The 19,267-nt window shown below is 34.6% G+C and overlaps 2 protein-coding genes across 2 annotated transcripts; both read right to left on the bottom strand.

Annotated features, from left to right (window-relative positions):
- Window positions 1–1,230: 1,230 nt before the first annotated feature.
- Window positions 1,231–2,662, bottom strand: LOC120163188 (probable aquaporin TIP3-2). The gene is made up of 3 exons (XM_039173185.1): window positions 2,530–2,662; window positions 2,286–2,449; window positions 1,231–1,443 (listed from the first exon to the last, which is right to left on the bottom strand). Exons 1-3 carry the CDS (start codon window positions 2,660–2,662, stop codon window positions 1,231–1,233), a joined length of 510 nt encoding a protein of 169 aa, XP_039029116.1.
- A 4,613-nt stretch (window positions 2,663–7,275) lies between these two features.
- On the bottom strand, window positions 7,276–16,351 carry LOC120163088. Its single transcript, XM_039173100.1, has 8 exons — window positions 16,231–16,351; window positions 14,284–15,486; window positions 10,155–11,520; window positions 9,104–9,383; window positions 8,752–8,859; window positions 8,390–8,668; window positions 7,860–8,003; window positions 7,276–7,694 (listed from the first exon to the last, which is right to left on the bottom strand). The coding sequence occupies exons 2-8, from the start codon at window positions 15,434–15,436 to the stop codon at window positions 7,506–7,508; spliced, it is 3,519 nt and encodes a 1,172-aa protein (XP_039029031.1). The 5' UTR covers window positions 15,437–15,486; window positions 16,231–16,351; the 3' UTR covers window positions 7,276–7,505.
- Between the last annotated feature and the right edge of the window lie 2,916 nt (window positions 16,352–19,267).

Genomic DNA, 19,267 nt, shown 5'->3' with positions numbered 1-19,267 from the left:
TAATCAATGGAGGAAAACCCAAGGAAGAAGAAAAGGAAAATGAAATAAAAATCTGATTTTTTTCTGCTCTATGCGTGTGCCTCTTCTTCACGTCTCTTCTTTTCCTTTAGGTGTCATTACAATAAAAGGATCTAGGGTAATGATTAGGTTGTTAGGTGCGAAATACCCCTCATACCCCTAGAATCACACCATAAGCATGAACTTAATTCTCCAGGTGGCCTTAGTCCTCTAGAAGGTGGCTACATCAATCATTCCACGTGCAGTGCTAGCTGTCCTCATACAACTGTATCTTTTTGTCGTTTTCTGCGCCAGAAATGCCAAGGCATTTCAATCTGCTTCAGCAACGTGTGATGCCGCGACATTACTTCCCATCTAGTCCTTTTTGCTTGCTATTCTCTGCACACCACAGACAAACTGCACCTTTCCTTCAAGTAGCATCATTAAGAAATAAAATAGCACTACCACCACAAATGCAACTACATGATCCTAAAATGCCTAAAATGAGCTTTTTAACAAACAATAACTTAAGTGAAAAAAGCCTTAAAAGTAGCCTTTTTAGGAAGTTAACAATTATTAATATTATTTTTTCTTTATATAAATTAAACTATATAATTTATATAAATTAAACTATATTAATTTTCCTTTGCATTATTAATAATGTTTGATCTAATTTAAATTTAAATAATTTATAATTTTATTAAATAATTTTATATAATTGATCTATTTATTAATATAATTATCATAATAAATATTTTATTATAACATTTAAAAAATAATCATATTAATATTTTAATTACATCATAAGTTAAAAAACTGATAATTTATAAGATTTCCATGGTAATATATAAGTCAGATAAATATTAGATCAGATCATTAACAAGTCGGATCATTTATAGGTCAGGTTAAAAACAGATCAGGTTAAAAACATGTCAGGTTGAAAATAAGTCAGGTTGAAAACAGGTCGGATAATACCAGTTATTTACCAGGTCAATCTCGGGTTCGGGTTCATATTAGTTGGATGCAGTTCGAGTTCGGGTATCATATTTTCGGTTCAATTCAGGTTCAGATCGTTCTCAGGTCGGATGCAGGTCGGGTTCGGATCCACAATTTCTAGGTCTAAATCGGATTTAGGTCAACATCAGTTCCGACTCGAGTTGGTTTCGGATCGCCACAGTGCATGTCAAAAACAATTTTGACTCGAGTCGATTTTAGTCAGTTTTACAAGTTGAATCAACTTTTTAAAGCCCTAACTAAGAGGCTAACTAAGAGGTTGGCCGCCACTAGTAACCCTATAGCCAATGGTTCTATTGTCCCCATGCTTCCTCTTTTCGGATCAACCGCTGTTCCATAAACTGTGTACATCAATCCAAATGTCATAACTATCTCTAGTATCATGCAACGCAGCTCTCCGACTCCGTACGCCACCGTGAACCCCACCGGCCGCTGAAACCAAAGAGCAAAGAAATTATGAGAACTTATTATCTATCACACACAATTATAAGGATAGACACAAGATTTAATATTAGAAATTAATTTATAAAATTTAAAGTGCAACGCAATTATGAGAACTTACCATCAATCACACGCAGATCACACAAATTTATATATATATATATATATATATATATATATATATATATATATATATATATATATATGAAGTCAGACGTAAGATTTAATGGTAAGATTTAATGTTAATGATGAATTTATAAAATTTTAAAGATAAATACAAATTATTAATAGAAAATAGGATAAACTATGTATTTAGTCATAGTAATATTGTTCGTACCAAACAATTAATAACTTTTTTTTAAAAAAATATACCTAATGTTATGCTTTAATCATTATTGTTGAATAATAAGTAGAACTACTAAGGTATTAGTGTAAGGAAATGACCATTCAATTCAGTTGATAGAGCACAAGGTTTTTATCGTTGGGGTCGTGGAATCGAGTCCCACAGAAGGTATTTCATAATTCGTCTCCTACGGAAGCTGCTCTCAACCTGACGTTGGGGGCAGCCTACTATCATACATCCCCTATCCCATTACATATGAGAAACCCCATTACATATGAGAATAAGGATTAGCTAACTAAGGTATTTGTGTAAGATAATAGCACATCATCGTTGGAAAATAAAAAAAAAAATTTACAACTCATCGGTTTTTGTTTATTTTTTAGTTTTATTTAATTTTTTAAAAGTGGGTGAATTAAAAAAAACATTATGAATGATTTTGGAAGAAAATAATTAAATGACCAAAATATATATGAATTTGAAATTCTCAGACCCTTCCACCGAGCAAGGCACCGAAGGTGACGGCCGGATTCACATGGCCACCCGATACGTTCATACTGGATGCCACAGCAGCAAACAAAGCCAACCCATGCGCAAGTGCTACCATCACCAGTCTTGAAGGCGTTGTACTCGTAGTCGTATCCTTATACTTCTTGTCTGCAACCATTTTTAAACAAAGCAGAAACATCAATCAAAAGCCATTAGAAGGAATTAAGTACATGAGATGGAGACAGTACCGAAAGCCAGAATCGAGCCCTCGCCGGGGAAGACGAAGATGATAGTGGCTAGGAACTCAGCCAAGGTGGCTCTCATGGAGTCGGGATGAGTGACCTCATCAGCCCTCCCAACTGCATATCTACGAGTTGGCATCTAAAACAAAGAAGCTGCTGTAAATAATTGCACCGATGCTTCAGCTTGTGCAGAGAAAAATAGCAGAGATGAAGAGAAAAGCAAAGAGCTTGTGCATGGATGAGAAGTGGAAGATGATTTGCTTAAATTAGACGGAGGGGAATTGGAATCATGTGGGACACTTGGGAGATGTTAACCCATCAACTTTGACACGTACATATCTATGTGTTGCCTTCTCACTAACTCTTCCATTTTCTTTTTCATTATAAAAAATATTATATATATATATATATATATATTGCAGCAATGTATGGAAACATCGTTTGAAGGTCCAACAACTTCACTGCAATTTGTCCGTTTGAAGGTCCAACATTCTCTGCATCGTTTTCCTCTGTTACATCGGGTCTGTATAACGGCAATTAGGAGTTTAAATAACGGTTCACTATTAGAAAAGCAGTCCATTACTGAAATGACAATTGTTATATAAAAATAACGGTATCGTTCGAAATCATTATTGCACGATTAATTCTTTAGATTTAAAGGGTTAATTTTGTTTCCTTCATCAGTAGTGGCTTGAGGTTCACTGTTTGAAGAAAGCATTGAGTCTTTTTCAAGTAGATCTCGTCTTTTGTCTGATATTTTATTTTTGAATAGTTCAAGGTAATTGTAAAATAATACATATTTTAAAAAAGTTTAATCAATTGACAACATACATATAAAGCGCAATTGCTTAAATTCAGAACTTTTAAGGAAAATAACATTTTCTTTTATCATTTAACGGGTTAAAAATGTAAAAGAGGGGTTAAACAAACGAGGAACCACATAAATACCTTCTTTGGCCTGCATGCAATGCATACATTGCTGCTTCCATATCTTTCAGCGGCCGCTTTTAAGGTCTCAAAAGCTCCTTTAAACAGTTCTCAAATGCTTCCATACATTGCTGCAATATTTATATATTATATTATAATATAATTTTTATAATTAATATTTTAATTTTAAGACATATATTATCGATAATTTCAATTGTAGTTTGATATTATATTATTTTTTTGTTAAAACATAACTTCAGTTGGCCCAGTGGTTATCTAATTTTTTATTTTTATTTTGTAAGGTTTTGCCCTTTTCTCTCTATCTGGGTGGCACGTTCTAGGGTTTTTTCCTTTTAGTTTTAGTTATTCGATCAACGTCAACAATTAATTTTGATGTTCAATCTCGGATGTTTTACTTCAATCATGGGTGATCTAGTCCAACACTTGGATGATTTACAATTGGAGGAGGAAGAAGAGGCTTTACCGCTCAACGTTAACAAAGGGGACATTCTTATATCCTACTAGAATTGTTTCTTAGGGTTTTGTCATACGTCAAGTATGATCAATGTTCAGGTGATGAGGACAACGTTGGCTAACGTGTGGCATCCTATTGGGGGGATTTCTATCACTAAATTTGGGGAGGGGAGATTTATGTTCCGTCTATATCATGTTGTTGATGCTGAACGAATCGAGACGGAGGGTCCTTAGTATTTCAATGGACATCTACTAGTTATGCATAGACTGAAGGAGGGTGATGATCCAATGTTAGTCGCTCGGCAAACGGTGGATTTTTGGGTTCAAATTGTGGACTTACCGGTGGGTTTTGTATCTAAAGCGATGGCTACTCAATTAGGGAACTTCATTGGTAAATTCTTAATTTATGATGCTTCTGCTATCTCGATGGGATATAGGGGATGCAGTCGTGCTTGGGTCCGAATTGATATTCGCTATCTTCTGAAACGTAAGAATAAGCTGGCCTTTTCCGGTGGTAAGCATGCATATACTTTATTCTGATAAGATAAGTTGTGATTATTTTGTTTCTTGTGTGGCAAGTTAGGCCATGGTGAGGGTTTCTGCTCGCTACGTATTCTAAAGGACAAACGGGATCATGTTCCACAGTGGGATGTATCACTACGGGCTCCTCCGAGACAAAGGGGGTTTGCTAAAAGTCCATGGTTAAGGAGGGAAGAGTGAGGTGGTACTTTGCTCTCTGCTGGTAATGGGGGGAATGGCTTATTGACGTAGTTATTACTTATTCAATTGATGGCTTATTGTGGAGATGTACAGGATTTTACAGTGCACCTGAAGAACATCGAAGACGTGCTTCTTGGGATTTTTTACGATAACTTGATAATGAGTTGGATACCCTGTGGCTTGTTATCGACGATTTTTATGAAATTCTTCTTTCTACTAAGAAAAATTGAGGCCTGGGTAGAAATGTGAGACAAATAAAGGATTTCTGTGTTACTCTTTCCGATTGCGGACTTGATGATATTGGTTATTCTGGGACTTGGTTTACATGGGAGAGGGGCCGACGAGTAGATAATAACATTCGAGAGAGCTGGATAGAGGAGTTGCTAACCTTAATTGGTTGGAATTGTTTCCCCACTATACCCTTTCACATACGACACACTTTATATCGGACCATTTTTTCGCTTTTGCTTAATACTATGTCGCATTCTTACATGGGTTGACACTGGCACTTCAAATTTGAAGCCGCTTGGTTGATGGAAGAATTGTGCGAAACTGAGGTTTGAAACTTGTGGGAATCTTCTTCAGGTTTGGTTCTTGATAGGATACTAGTGGTTCGACATGGCCTTAACAAATGGTTTAGGCGTATGCATCGAGAGAAGTGTGACAGAGGTCGATCTAAAGAGGAGACTTGCCGAGCTTTTTGGCTTTCCTCTACAGATGATGTTCTTGGGGACATTGCGGACAAATCAAAATTTTATTGGGAACAATAGGCTAGAGAAAATTGGCTTCGGAATGGGGACAACAACACCGTTTTTTCCTAGGTTTGCGTAGCAGAGGAGACGCAGGAACAGAATCCATTCTCTTGAAAATGAGGAGGGCAAACGGTTTGTTGAGGAGCAGCAGGAAATTGAGGCCCATGCAAGGAACCATTTCCATAATCTATTTATGTCTAATGGGGGAAACGTGGATAATCAAGTTCTTGATGGCATCTTTTGATGTATTTCATTCGATATGAATACTGGTCTCTTAGCCGAATTCACTTTTGAGGATGTTACTAAAGCAGTCAAGAAGATGAGCCCCCTAAAAGCTTCAGGAGTTGATATGCAGGAGGTGAATAAAACACACATTGTGCTTATCCCCAAGGTACAATCTCCATCAAAATTAGCTCAATTCCGTCCAATTAGTCTCTGTAATGTACTGATTAAGATTGTTTCGAAGATGCTTGTCAATTGAGTGAAGAGCTTGTTGCATGTTTGTATTGATGACATGCATAGTGCTTTTATTCTGGGGAGGCAGATTACTGATAACATTATCTCGGTATATGAGTTAATTCACTCTTTTGTTAATAAACGCACAAGGAAGCTTGGTTTTTTTGCTCTTAAGTTGGATATGAGTAAAGCATATGATAGAGTAGAGTGACTATTACATTATATAAACACTACCTAATATGTTATTGTGCTTAATAATATTTCCCGTAATTAACTTATTTTATTATATAAATGCTACCTATTACATTAAATAAGAGGTACCTAATATGTTATTGTGCTTGATAATATTTTCAGTAATTAACCTATTACATTATATAAGCGCTACCTATTACATTATATAAGCGCTACCTAATATGTTATTGTGATTGATAATGTTTCCAGTAATTAACATATTTTATTATATAAGCGATATCTATTACATTATATAAACGATACCTATTACATTATATAAGCGCTACCTATTATATCATATTTTTACCTGTTATTTTGTAAAGTATCGATCCTTTTTATAAAAAGGATCGATACTTTCAACATATCATGTAACATTATGATAAAACCGGTAAAATTTACCTGATATGTTGAAAGTATAGATATTTTTTATAAAAATGTATCGATACTTTGTTGAAAGTTATGTAATTTATGTTTCAAAATTTTTTAATAGTGCTTAATGTTTTCCACATACAATATTAATTTAATAATTTCATTTACACAAAAAATTATTTGATTATTTTGATATTTTATAAAATATTATATAGAATTTAAATTTAACAATTTTAACCAAAGATAATAATAAATATGTAATATCTATGTTTATTATTTTTAATTTAATAATAATATATATCGTAACATAAAATAAACCATTAGACGTGTATAATTACTAAATTAATATCTTAAAACTCACTAAAAAAATAACCTTAAATTAATATTTTTCACAGTGAAATAAATATTGACACTTATATATATGTATCGATACTTACCGATAACCAAAGTTTACCGGTTACCAAATTTTTTATTAATTTTTCATATTTTTTACCTAAAACATTATTAGTCTGTCAACATAATAAATAACACTAAACCGAATTTATTAAATATCTTTTAATATATCCGGTAATACCGTATATTAACCGTATATTAGTCGTCTTTCCTGAGACAATCTATGGCCCGGTGGTTTTGTTTCCAAGGCAAAACATGGAGTAGCAGCGGCAGGCTTGATGACCAAAATACGGTTACCAACTATTTCACAAAGCTATATTACTGAATAACCTAAAACAAATATCACACATCATGATGTCATGTACAACAATATTAGATTCCCCCATCCAATTAACTCTAACGTTCCAAAATTACATCATTCAAATACTACTTTGGTAAGGGGAAGGATTTATAATATATATATATATATAATACCATATAGCCAAACAAAATCAAACACCTTTGAATGCATTTTGCAGGCATGTCAAGGGAGGATAATAGCTCCTTCGAGAGATCCACTACAAATGGATAACATCAATTCCAGTCAGTAATACAAACAGCTCCTTCCCCGATCAATACGAGGAAGCCGAAGCTATTGCCGCAAGTCTAATCGAACAAACCTCAAGCTGATATGGGCTCATATGGGTATGATAGCCATGGGTGCTTCAGAGCCTCTGCTGCAGAAGGACGCTTCTTTGGGTTCACTTCAAGCAAATGAGCAACAAAATCAACGAAACCCTGGTCTCCCATAGGCAACCGATGCCTCAAGGATGTCTTCTTCGGTATCAGGTATTCCAGTCGATTGGTCTCCTGAAGTATAATTATAAATACGCACCACGTTAAGCTAAAATACATAAACATAAAAACAGCATTCAAGTTATGTAAGGAGATTGGACAGGGAGTCCCCTAAGCACAGGAAGCATGTTCAAAATAAATGTTTTCTCCCCCACCAAAGAAATAGCGAGAATGATAGACCTGATTACGTTCATAAAGCATGTGATTCTTCGTGAAGTATTTGTATGCATCTCGTCCTTTGGCAAGCATATCTTGTTTGATTGGACCTATTATTCCAATTACTCGTGCAAGCAAAGTCGCAGGTGAATCATTTTGGAAGAGTACCTGCATCATATCGAAGCCAAATTGTACCAATATTTATTTATTGCTCCAAAAATAATTATTCAGAAATAGATTAAAGAATTATTACAGCGAAATAATGCGTTTTTCCAGTATGATCAACTAAAGAAAATAATCAGTCAGGAGACAAGCTATCTAACTTATAGCAATAGAATGAAAGCATTAAAATCTAAATCTTGAAAATATAACATGCAAAACATTGTCTTTTGACCAAGTTCGAGCCAACTTGTTTCAGAGACTCGGTGATTGGACACAGTACCAAAATTTAATCCATTTAGCATTTATGGATGAGGACATCACTGAATGCTATTACGAAGAGGCCGTATTCGTAAGCAGAAAATGCTAGCTAATGTTTAAAGACGGCTACTTACATTGCCAGTACAGAGTTCTGCCAAGATACAGCCAAGTGACCAGATATCTATTTTCTTGTCATATGGAAGTCCTAGGATAACCTCTGGTGCACGATAGGACCTGGATTGAACATAGGAGCATAGGTGATCTGTCTCAAAACAACTGCTCCCAAGATCAATGACCTTCACCTCACATCTACTATAGCTTTTAACTAATATATTTTCTGGTTTCAGATCACAGTGTATTAGTCCAAGGCCATGCAAAAACTGGATAGCCTCCAAACACTGTATGGTAATTGACTGCACAAAAGAATTCCAGAGGATTACATGATGGTAAAAACATAGATTTGATCCACTTGTGAAGAAAACAACTTTCGACAAACCTGCAATCTTGGCATTGTGAAGTAAACCTCTCCACCTGATTCTCTATTAAATTTATGGAACTCATACAAGTTTGCCTTGAGAAGTTCACAGACTATTAGCAAATGCTCCTGGAAAATAGAGAAGAGTCAGATTCTACTCAATTCACGCATATCGTTGTTCATGTACATGACACTATCATACATTAGCCAAACTTCTAATTTCTCCGGCACAGAGCATTTATAACCGAACATGCCAGCTCAAACTTCGACATACAAAACAAATGAAGCCAGACATGTCCAGAACAAGGTCCCCAATAAATATGTATATCATAGAAACACAAAAGAACTAGTGGCCATGCCTGCATTCACTTACTCGGTAGTAAAAGTAATCATACAATCGAAGAATGTGATGTTTATCTGCTGGATCATGTTTGTTAACATACTTGAGAAGCTTAATCTCATCAAGGCTTTGGTCAAAAAAATCCTTGTTGTTCTTTATAATTTTCACACAGACATCCATGCCTGTGTGCAGGTCATGAGCTTGTATAGCTTTACTAAATGCAGCTGATCCGAGATACTCAGTAACATGATAGCGCCCAGCGATAACAGAATTTAGAACAACATGGAAATTCTTATCCTCCTCAAATCCAGTTCTGGAAAGCAAAAAAAGAGGACTCGAATAAGCAAACCAGTGCTCAATAGCTGATAGCAAAATAAAAACCAATCAATATAAGTTATACTAAAGAAATATCATCAGGCATGTAAAAGTTCCAGAAATATGCCACAAGTTTTTAAAGCAGCAAAATTTAGCTCTAAACCTAAGTCTGTGTCATCAATAAAAAAAACAGGATTTTCCTGAAATATTCAACATGCTTTATTTTCTTTCTGGTCACATGATGATTGCAATCATCCACATAGAGATCAAGTCAGTAGTTTCGCTGGTCAGATATTGTCTCAAAATCAAAAAATGGGATAAATAAGTAAAAGAGAAACTAAACTTCCAATGAAGAGTTACGTAAAGAAATTTAACCTGAAAAAGAACATGTGCTTGGGTAAATACTTGGTAAAGGAAAAAGTAGTAAAAAATTTGAGAACTGATCATGTAATTAGTTAATTGATGCCCTATATTCCTTCTGCTTGACACAAAGCACTACTTTGCATAAAACATATTAATCTTCAAAAAGTTGTCGGTTGGTAAAAAAATGAGGACGCTTGCTACTAATTTTGGCTCTCCAACCTCAAGCATAGTCCATGGTGATTACCACCAGCAAGGTTCAAGGATATTTGATATCACAGTGTGTGTGTGGGAGACAGAGAGAGAGAGAGAGAGAGAAGGCACATCAGCACAATTTTGAAATCGTCAGCACCAGTGAATGAACAGAATATAAATTACAATTAAGATTAGTTTCTAAGATAAGACATGCCTGTTTTTCCTATGCACAACCTTTAGATCAAAGGTCTCAAATTCCTCCTCCTGTGCTTTAATCTGTCTCACTTGCTCTTGGACGGCAACAGCCTCTTCATCTTCAAGTGATGCCACAAGATCCTCTTCCCTTGTGCCACTAATTTTTTCATCCTCTAATTTCTTGGTCTGCTTTTGTTCACCAAAACCATAATTAGAGAGAGATGAAGGACTAGAATTTGCTGATTTTACAGTGTTGGCATCATCTTCATCCCTATAACTTTTGGCAGTTGAAGAATCACTACTTTTCTGCCGCCATGTCACAAGCATATCATCAGACCCCTTCAAAGCAGTCAAATAGTCATCATGTTCTTCACCAGCGGCATTGCAGTTATTTGACCATATAGACTTACTAGGGCCTGCCTGCACCGTCTGCCCATCTCTTAATGGTGGAGGAAAAGAAAATCCCCCATCTCCAAGATTTTTCACCTGGGGGATCAGACCTTTATCATTCCCGATAACATACTTATTAGAATCATTTTTTCCCATTTTTCTTTTATCTCTAATTGATTTATCAATATATTTCCTTTCAGTTTCATGATGACTTTGTCGAGAACCACCAATAGAACCATCATGGTCATGAAAATATTCTAAATCCCCTTCGCTACTACCAGCAACTAAACTTTTATGTACTTCACTGCCAAAGTCAGCAGTATCACTGCTGATTCCCACACCAATCGACCTAACTGAACCATGCTGATCATTATCTATACGAATATCATCCAGCTGAGATCTACCACACTCTTTGAGAACTTTTCCATCCCCCAGCATGATAAGTTCATCTGTCTGTGTGACAAATCCCTGCCAAACAGGTTCAGCACGTATCAAATTAAGCTCCTCTTCATCCATTAACTGTCCATCATATTGGGCAATTAAATCATTCTCACGAGTCCTGTCATACATTTCAGTTACAGACAGCCCTATAGGATCATCAGAAGCTGCAAGTGGTTCAACATTCTTTGCCTGGAGGTACCGCTCGCCGGAGAAATAAGAATCCTCTTCTGCAAATGATTGATCATCGTCTTCATCCTTGGTTTGACCTCTTTCTTGTGGATCCCGAACACTGCCATGCCCAGTTCCCTTCTCATTGTCACTAGGATAATCAATTTCATGCGCCAGAAACCAAGCTTCATCCTCAATAGGTTGCCTCATGTATCCAACATCATCATCGTCATCATATTCATCAGAGTCCCAATACTCATTTGGGTAATCAACATATTCACTTAATCCATCACCAATGGTAGCAAAACCAGAAACCAGATCAGATGCATCTTCTGCAATGCCCTGACTCACAGAAAGCCAACTACCTCCAGCATTCCTTTTCCCACCTGGACCATCATAAAAAAGATTTTTAAGTATTACCAGCAGAGTTATGGGTGAAACAAGAGATGCTCTAACAGTATATAAATATATAGGTATTAACTTAATAGATTCAGTGCCAGACAAAGTTTAACATCCTACCCTAAGGAACCAGAGAATGCTAAAACTTGAATCCTTTTCACACTTCACATACATCTAGATCTAAAATACAAATGCTTAAAAGCATGCAAAATTAGTCTGGAATTAGGAGGAAAGATGCAACTTGAACCATTGGCAGTATAAAGGTAATGACCATAAATGCATTTATCATGTTTATAGTTATAAAATGACCTTCCAGGAAGGAGAAGACGAAGAAAAGAGCTTATTTTACTTGAATTTAAGAGGTCTGAAATTTGACTCAGACTATTTGTTAGCTACCCGGGTTTTACTTGATTTTTAACTCAAACTCATTGTACACTTAGATATTTTCAACAATTTTATATAAATGGTTTAGTATAATATTTACTAGTTGCATACAACTCATGCCTCAAATGAATTTTGAGCTTCTTATTTGAGTAAATGCTATGTAAGCATAGTTCAACGAGCTCAAATATGTCAAACTTGAGTATAGAAAAATAAGATCAAGTTCCAATCAAGCCTAGCATTGTTTCAGTGTAGCTTCGCTTCATCATAACTGTATGCAAGCACAGGTTAAATCTCAAGAACATTTATCTATTTATTAGCTGCAAGCTGATTAGGACCCTACATAAGTTGGAATAAATACTATCAAATGTTCAGGTTTTTCAGTTTTTAAGTATTTCTAGTCTCAGTTTTAACTACATAGTTATCCTGACAATTCCGAAAAACATACATATTGCTAAATGTCCATTTAAGATTTTCCATTGGGCAATTTGGCTATATTATCAAATGTCCATTTAACATTTATCAATACTTTAGGCCATTTGGCTATATTTAACAACCAGCATTAATGCACTTTTACAGCCTAATGATTTCCAGCCCATGTGGTAAGACTTCCTTGCATCTCCTATACTGTTCCCCCCAAATTTCCCATGGTAATTCAAATAATTTAAAAATATCAAGTGAGAGGCATATATGAGTACATTAAAATCAAGAAAAATAAGCATTTATTCATTTCCCTTGATAAGTTCAACAGTAGTTTGAAACCTACAATCCACTTGGATTTGTTCCTAAGGTATCATCTCAGATATCATAATACTAGAGAAGACAAAAAAAAAAAGTAAACTAGGAGAGGCACAAACCTAAAAGGATAAAGAGCCTGGAGCTGAGATAATTGCACAAATTATGTTAAAATGGTTGCATAAAATCTAAAACTAGCCCAAAACTAGACAACCTAAATATGAAAGAACACGGAACTGAAGCATCTGACCTGAACTCACTCATTTTCCACCTCAACATAATATCAGTTAGATATCAAATTCCACCTTTGAGTTACTGTTTAGGTTGAAAAATTAAAGTACCCATTTTCTGACAGGCCGATAATTCCTAAAACTAGAATTTTCTAATTGGCTACAATGCCAAACCTGTCATATTAGAAAACCCAACTGAACAAATAATTTCAGTGCCTCATCCCTTTGTAATAAGAACTTACACCTGCTAAAGTTCTCATTCCCGGTTTTTAACGAGGCCTCTCTTCTTATCAAAAAAAAAAGTTCTCATTCCCTCACTGACCCATGCCAATTATGTAATTAACTATCATAATTTTCTATAGTAGTCCAAAAGATTCAAGTTAGATGTTCTAAAGTAACTTAATAATTCCAGTGTTTAGGTTACAGTGTAATGTGTATCTTATGTAATTCTGGTTTTTAATAAATTGAGGTACTCTTTTCCTCCTTCAGCTAGTTGCCTCCTTTTAAGAGGCAACTACGAGGGAGGTTTTTAACGAGACCTACTATTCCTATCAAAAAAAAAATAATTCCAGTGTTTACGCACAACTCAAAATAAAGCTACTCTTTAACTATTGTCCAATCTTGAATTAAAAGTCTAATATAATATATTTTGGATATTTGAACGTTCAGGGTCAGCTATCTTCATGATACGTATTTCTTTTACTGTCTAGTTGCACCAGGCTTCACAAAAAACTAAACTTGGTATGACCTGTTATAAAAACTAGAAAACAATGATGTTTTCAAAGTGAAGAAACAGCATAAAAACTTAGTTCCACTTGAGTTTCACAGAGTTCTATTTAGAAGGCTTCTTCCAATCTTTTTTATTATTATGGCTTGAATGATTGAATCACCTTGGGAAAAGTTCAACCTATCTTCCCAGCACTCAAAATTGGTTTTTTTGGACCCAAACAGAACCTTGCCAACAGAAAATTGATGAACTTCATAGGACAAATCTTAGAACTCACGACAACAAAGTATGATTTCATCTTAGAGGACACACACACACACATATATATATATATATATATATATCAACAGAAAGTTCACATAGATCCCCAATGACGCTTCAACACCTATAGCTAGATGGAAAATTTTTCAATTTAACAAAGATTTTCACCACAACAAATTACACATCTCTCTAAGTTTTTGACAAAGAACATGCACATTCAAAGACATACAAAATGTATGCATATATCCTACCAGAAGGTAAAAGAAACCAAAAATCAAGTTCAGAAAAGGCAAGAGTAGAAAAAATAAAGTCTGGATTATTGGCAACAATTTGCAGCCATTAGTTTAAACGAAACAAAAATCAAACATCTATGTAAGCACAAATCATCAACTAACCATATCAATACGTTAGCTAACCTGAAGCATTTATCTCTTGCCCAATGGGAACATCCAAATAGGACCCTATAAGGAAGGTATTGTCGGCAGTCATGAGCTTTGCTCCTGGGCCATCACGCTCGTATTTTTCCTCCCAGCTAACATTCAATGATTTCTCCTCTGACTTGAGTTTAACTGGAGGCAACCTAGGAAACTCTTCCTTTTGATCATCATAGGCAAGAGGGAAGACCAATCCATTTACACCTTTTTGCTCAGCACTACCTTGAGACTTCCCAAAGAATAGAGCCCTCCCAACCTCATCCACCTGTTCTTTAATTGCTGCTCTAGCATCAAGCACATCTGCTTTTTGCTTTCCTCCTCTCTTATCTGAAGCACTAACAGCATTATTACCGATTGATACATCCCCCTTGGGGAATGGAGTAACAGTCTTGACAGAACAATCTTTCCATATCTCTGAAGATAAACTACTGGGTTCCTCAGGTCTAGACCATCTGATGTTATCAGCAAAGTTTTCCTTCAAGTATGCGCTGCTAGTCTTAAATTGCTGATCAAGCTCCTTAGTTTCACTCGTATGAAACTTGTCATACTTGTAATCTAAATTAGCTTTGCTAGTATTTCCAAGCCATGAAGTTTTAGTTTCAACTGGAAACGAAATCTCTTCTCCAGATTTAACATTGCCTTTATGAATGCCAGTAGCTTCAGACATGCAATATCTCAACTGATATGGTTTCCCCATGTCTGAAAAATGGGGGCTACTAAATATACTGTCATTTTTTAACAGATCAGGACCATTGGGTTTATTAGAGAATGCAATACTCTTATCACATGTCACTCTCGCTTCATTGGGTTTATTAGAATCCCCAGTAGAAGCAGCATTTCTCCATTGGCTTTCAGACCCATTTCTGCCAGCCGCACACTCTATCTCTTTCACTATAAGTTCCTTAGAGACCTCACCACTGTTTTGAGAGCCCGAACCATGACTTTCACCAGCTATTTTTTCCCCATTTTCTTCTTCCAGTACCTTGCCAGAGTCCTCCTCAAGGGTAAGTTTCTGGCAGAATCCATTTAAATCAGGGCGGTTACCAAGTTCACTAAGCAAAGCTGCCTCAGCTCTTGTAAAGCGATTTCTCCTCAAAAAGTCCAGTATCACATCAGTTGAGCTTGGTTCTGTCATTATGAAGTGCGATAGGTCTAGACACAGATACTATAAGGAAGAATCTAAACCTGAAAACATCCGAACAAAAGAAACAAATGGTTTATTTAGTCCAAATGGAAGTTAAAAGGATGTCAGCTTCAAATGTTCTTCTCAGTGTAAGAAAGCTAACTTCAGTGAAAAGAATTAACAAAATTTGGAAACATTTAGTTTTTTTCCTTTCCTTTAAGAAAAGTTACAGAGACAAGAAAACTGAAAGATGTAAGTAACCAAGGTTAACAAGCTAGCGGGTTTGTTTTTGGTCAGGTTAAATTTGATTTCAGTTTATTTTACTTTCAGAACACCAATCTATATCTCAAAACAAAAAATAAAGGTAAAGTTACAACTTACAATTGAAATTCCATGAAACAAAATTGAGGTTGTTAGCAAACATGAAAATAAGGGCCATGGTGATCGATTTCTTAACTGTTAATCCTTACTAGGGCTATCTTCAATAACTGAGAAAGTATAATCTGAATCCTACGTTTCTAACTCCCTTTTTTTCATACAACTGGAGTGAACTTTTTCCCTTTCCCGTTTAAATATCCCCTTATTTCAAAAAACAAATTTTAAATTTTCTCAGAATTGAAGAAGGAGGAAAAAAAACACCCACAGAAATTCCCAAGCTCGTGAATCAAATCTGAGGATGATAAGATCTGGAGCTCAGACCCAAAACCCTAGAAATTCCCAGATGACCTTAAAAACGGATATTCAAATTTGAATTGAAGCAGCCAAAAAACCGAACAAGAGATTCGAGGGTGGGGGGAAGAACTTACAGATCGACGACGAAGAACAGTCACACCAATCTCTGTTATTCGCTTTGGATTCCACAACCATACTCCACATTTAAAAAAAATTACAATGTGATTTTTCTTCTGTCCGCCATTTCGCTGATTTTTTTTTCCCTTTTTCTATCGTCAGGTTGGGTGCTTTGTTGTATTATAGTGTTGATTTTCGGCCTGCAAATTCTCTCGGACCTGCTTTGGCATACGATATAGGGTAAACTACACATTTAGTCCCCTAACTTTTACAAATTTCCATTTCGGTACCAAAAATAAAAAACTTGCCATTAGTCGACGATGTTAGACATTATTTGTATTTTAGTCACTCCAGTTAAATTTCATAAATCTTATTTTTATTTCGTTCATTTGCTTTAGATTTTACTGTCATTTTACTCACTCGCACTAAATTAGATTTTTCAAGATGAAAGCTCCCATCTTATCTCTCGATTCAATATGTTAAACAACATCATATATAACATAATTCGATTAGATCATATATAAATTAAATATTTTAATTTTTTCTCAATATATATCTTTTATGTCAATGAAAAAAATGACAATAAAGTCTAAGTCGTGTGTTTAAAATAAAAATAGAAAAAAGTAAAATTTAACGGGAGTGACTAAAATCACAATAGCATCTAATTTGAGTGACAAAAATGCTAACAATGTCAAATGATGGTGACCAATTTGTAATTTTTTATTTTTGATGACTCAAAATAAAAGATTGTGAAAGAAAGGTGAATGTAATTTATGTAACATCCCAAATCAGGGTTGGTGACTAAATTACAAATTTTGAAAACTATGTGCTCGGTTTTGAAACAAGTTAAAAATTCAACGACTTAAATAGGAATAATTTCTTATTGGATTGGATGATAATTATGGAAATGTTGAAGGGTATAATAGTAATTTCACAAGAAATATTTTATTTCCTCCTTTATATAAGATATAATACGTGGAAATGAAGGGAGACAAGGTTCTAGTTTCCAGAGTTCTCTTCTTCTCATTTCTTCTTCACATGTGGAAGCCAAGAGCAAAGGTAAGATTTCTTGTTGGTTAATATTTAGCTGAATTTAAGATTAGGTTATGATCATTAGATGATAGAAAAGCTTAAGGAATGCTTAAGTTAGCTTTTAAACAAATAATGAAAGAGTTATGAGAGATTAAAGATTTGGAGTTTTTTAATGAAATTTTAGAAAATAGTTGATAAGTAGAATTTGAAGTTAAATTTGACTTGTCAATAGTTGAATTAAGAGATTTGGAGTGATATAATTGGATTTAGAACATATAGAAATTTTGGTATGATTCTTGAATGCTATGTGGAGGAGTGGATTTTTAAGTTAAAGAGGTATTAAATGGAAATTAATTGGTTTAAGTAAGTGTATGCAAGTTAAGGATACAAAAGGGATTGAAATATGAAGTGTTTGAGATGAAATGAAGTAATTTTCGTACTGAAAATATGATTTCTAGGTTAGGGGTATCTTTACCCATTCAACAGGTACCAATACCCTCTTGAACGAAAAACTAACAGAATGCAATAAGGGTACCAATACCTTAAAAAGTGTATCGATACCCCCTAAAGGAAAAAGTGAATTATAGTTCCATAAATTAATTTAAGTTATTAGTATTGAATTATAAGGTTTAGGCTTCTAATAATCGTCTTGGAAATTATATTTTTGTAGATATTGAGCCTAAACAAGTTCCGGAACATTTGGCAAGTAAGATCGATCAAGGGAAAGATGAGAGATCGGTATTAACTAGTGAGGCCAGATGAGTGCATACAAGTTAGTTTATGATGTTTAATGGAAATAAGACTTGCAACGAGTCTATTTCCAATATTAGAATGCATGAACTTATTATCATATGCATATGTTTGATTTGAGTATATGTGATTACAACATGTGCTAAATGATTTGTGTGAATACATGTAGTTTGATAAGTTATAGGAACTAATATGAATGATCTATATGATTACATAGGAATGTGAAATAGGTTATATGAAAGGTGACCATCCATGTTACATAGTATATGTGATCAATTATAAGAATCAGTATAATAGATTTATATGACTACATGAGAAGGGTGATGAGTTAAATAAGATTAGACTATAGAGTAATATGAGAATAATATATTAGTGAAGGGAATTGAGTATAAATGATGATACCAAACTATAAGATAAGTGTTATAGAGAAGAAATATACTTAAAGAAAACTATGGTATAGGAGTTATGTAAAATTAAACTAAATAAATAGATTAACTTAGTATACAAATAATATTAGATATGTGATATAAATTATATGTTATGGTATAAATAATTATGGGAATAAATGGAAAAGTGAGATAAGATAAGTATTTACTTATAGGATAATATGAGATTATATGAATATATTGTATAACTTTATGAGGAAGACTTAGGTGTTATATGATTTAGGTATGGAAATGATCTATGAGTAAGTAAATTACGTGAATATGTGACTATGTGTGAAATGGAGTAAACTAGGTAATTATAAGGTATGTGAATATAGGTATATAAGATAAGCCACATAACTATGAATTAAGTGAAATTAAGTGGTGGAAATGATATGACAGAAAGCTATAAGAGAATATGTTATGAGAAGATATAAGAACAAGTTATAAAATATGTGATATGTGAGTTTTATAAAGAAGTTCTACGTGCAAGTGATCTACGTGTATGTGTGATTTATATGGAAATGAACTACTTGACAACGTGTGATCTTATAAAAATGTAATAATGAGACTATGTGTATATATTTGAATATGTGATAACATAAATATTAGTTCATGTTATGTGTCACGAGAGCTAGAGGTATAGTTGGCATGCCAAGAGTCGAGGGTCTACGCGGTCCTTCGGGCATATATGTATTCTTGGGAACATGTATGAGGTCTTTTGAGACACATATTTGGTCATTAGCATATGTATATGATTCTTAAGGAATTTTCTACGTGGTCCTTAGGGACATCTTATATGGCACTTCGGTGCATTTTTACGAGGCACTACGGTGCAATTCTACGT

This window comes from Hibiscus syriacus, unplaced genomic scaffold, assembly GCF_006381635.1.
Source record: "Hibiscus syriacus cultivar Baekdansim isolate YM2019G1 unplaced genomic scaffold, ASM638163v2 tig00111427_pilon, whole genome shotgun sequence".
In the NCBI taxonomy this organism is placed as follows: Eukaryota; Viridiplantae; Streptophyta; class Magnoliopsida; order Malvales; family Malvaceae; genus Hibiscus; species Hibiscus syriacus.
The sequence above is the reverse complement of the archived record's forward strand: the minus strand, read 5'-3'. Positions and strand labels throughout refer to the sequence as shown.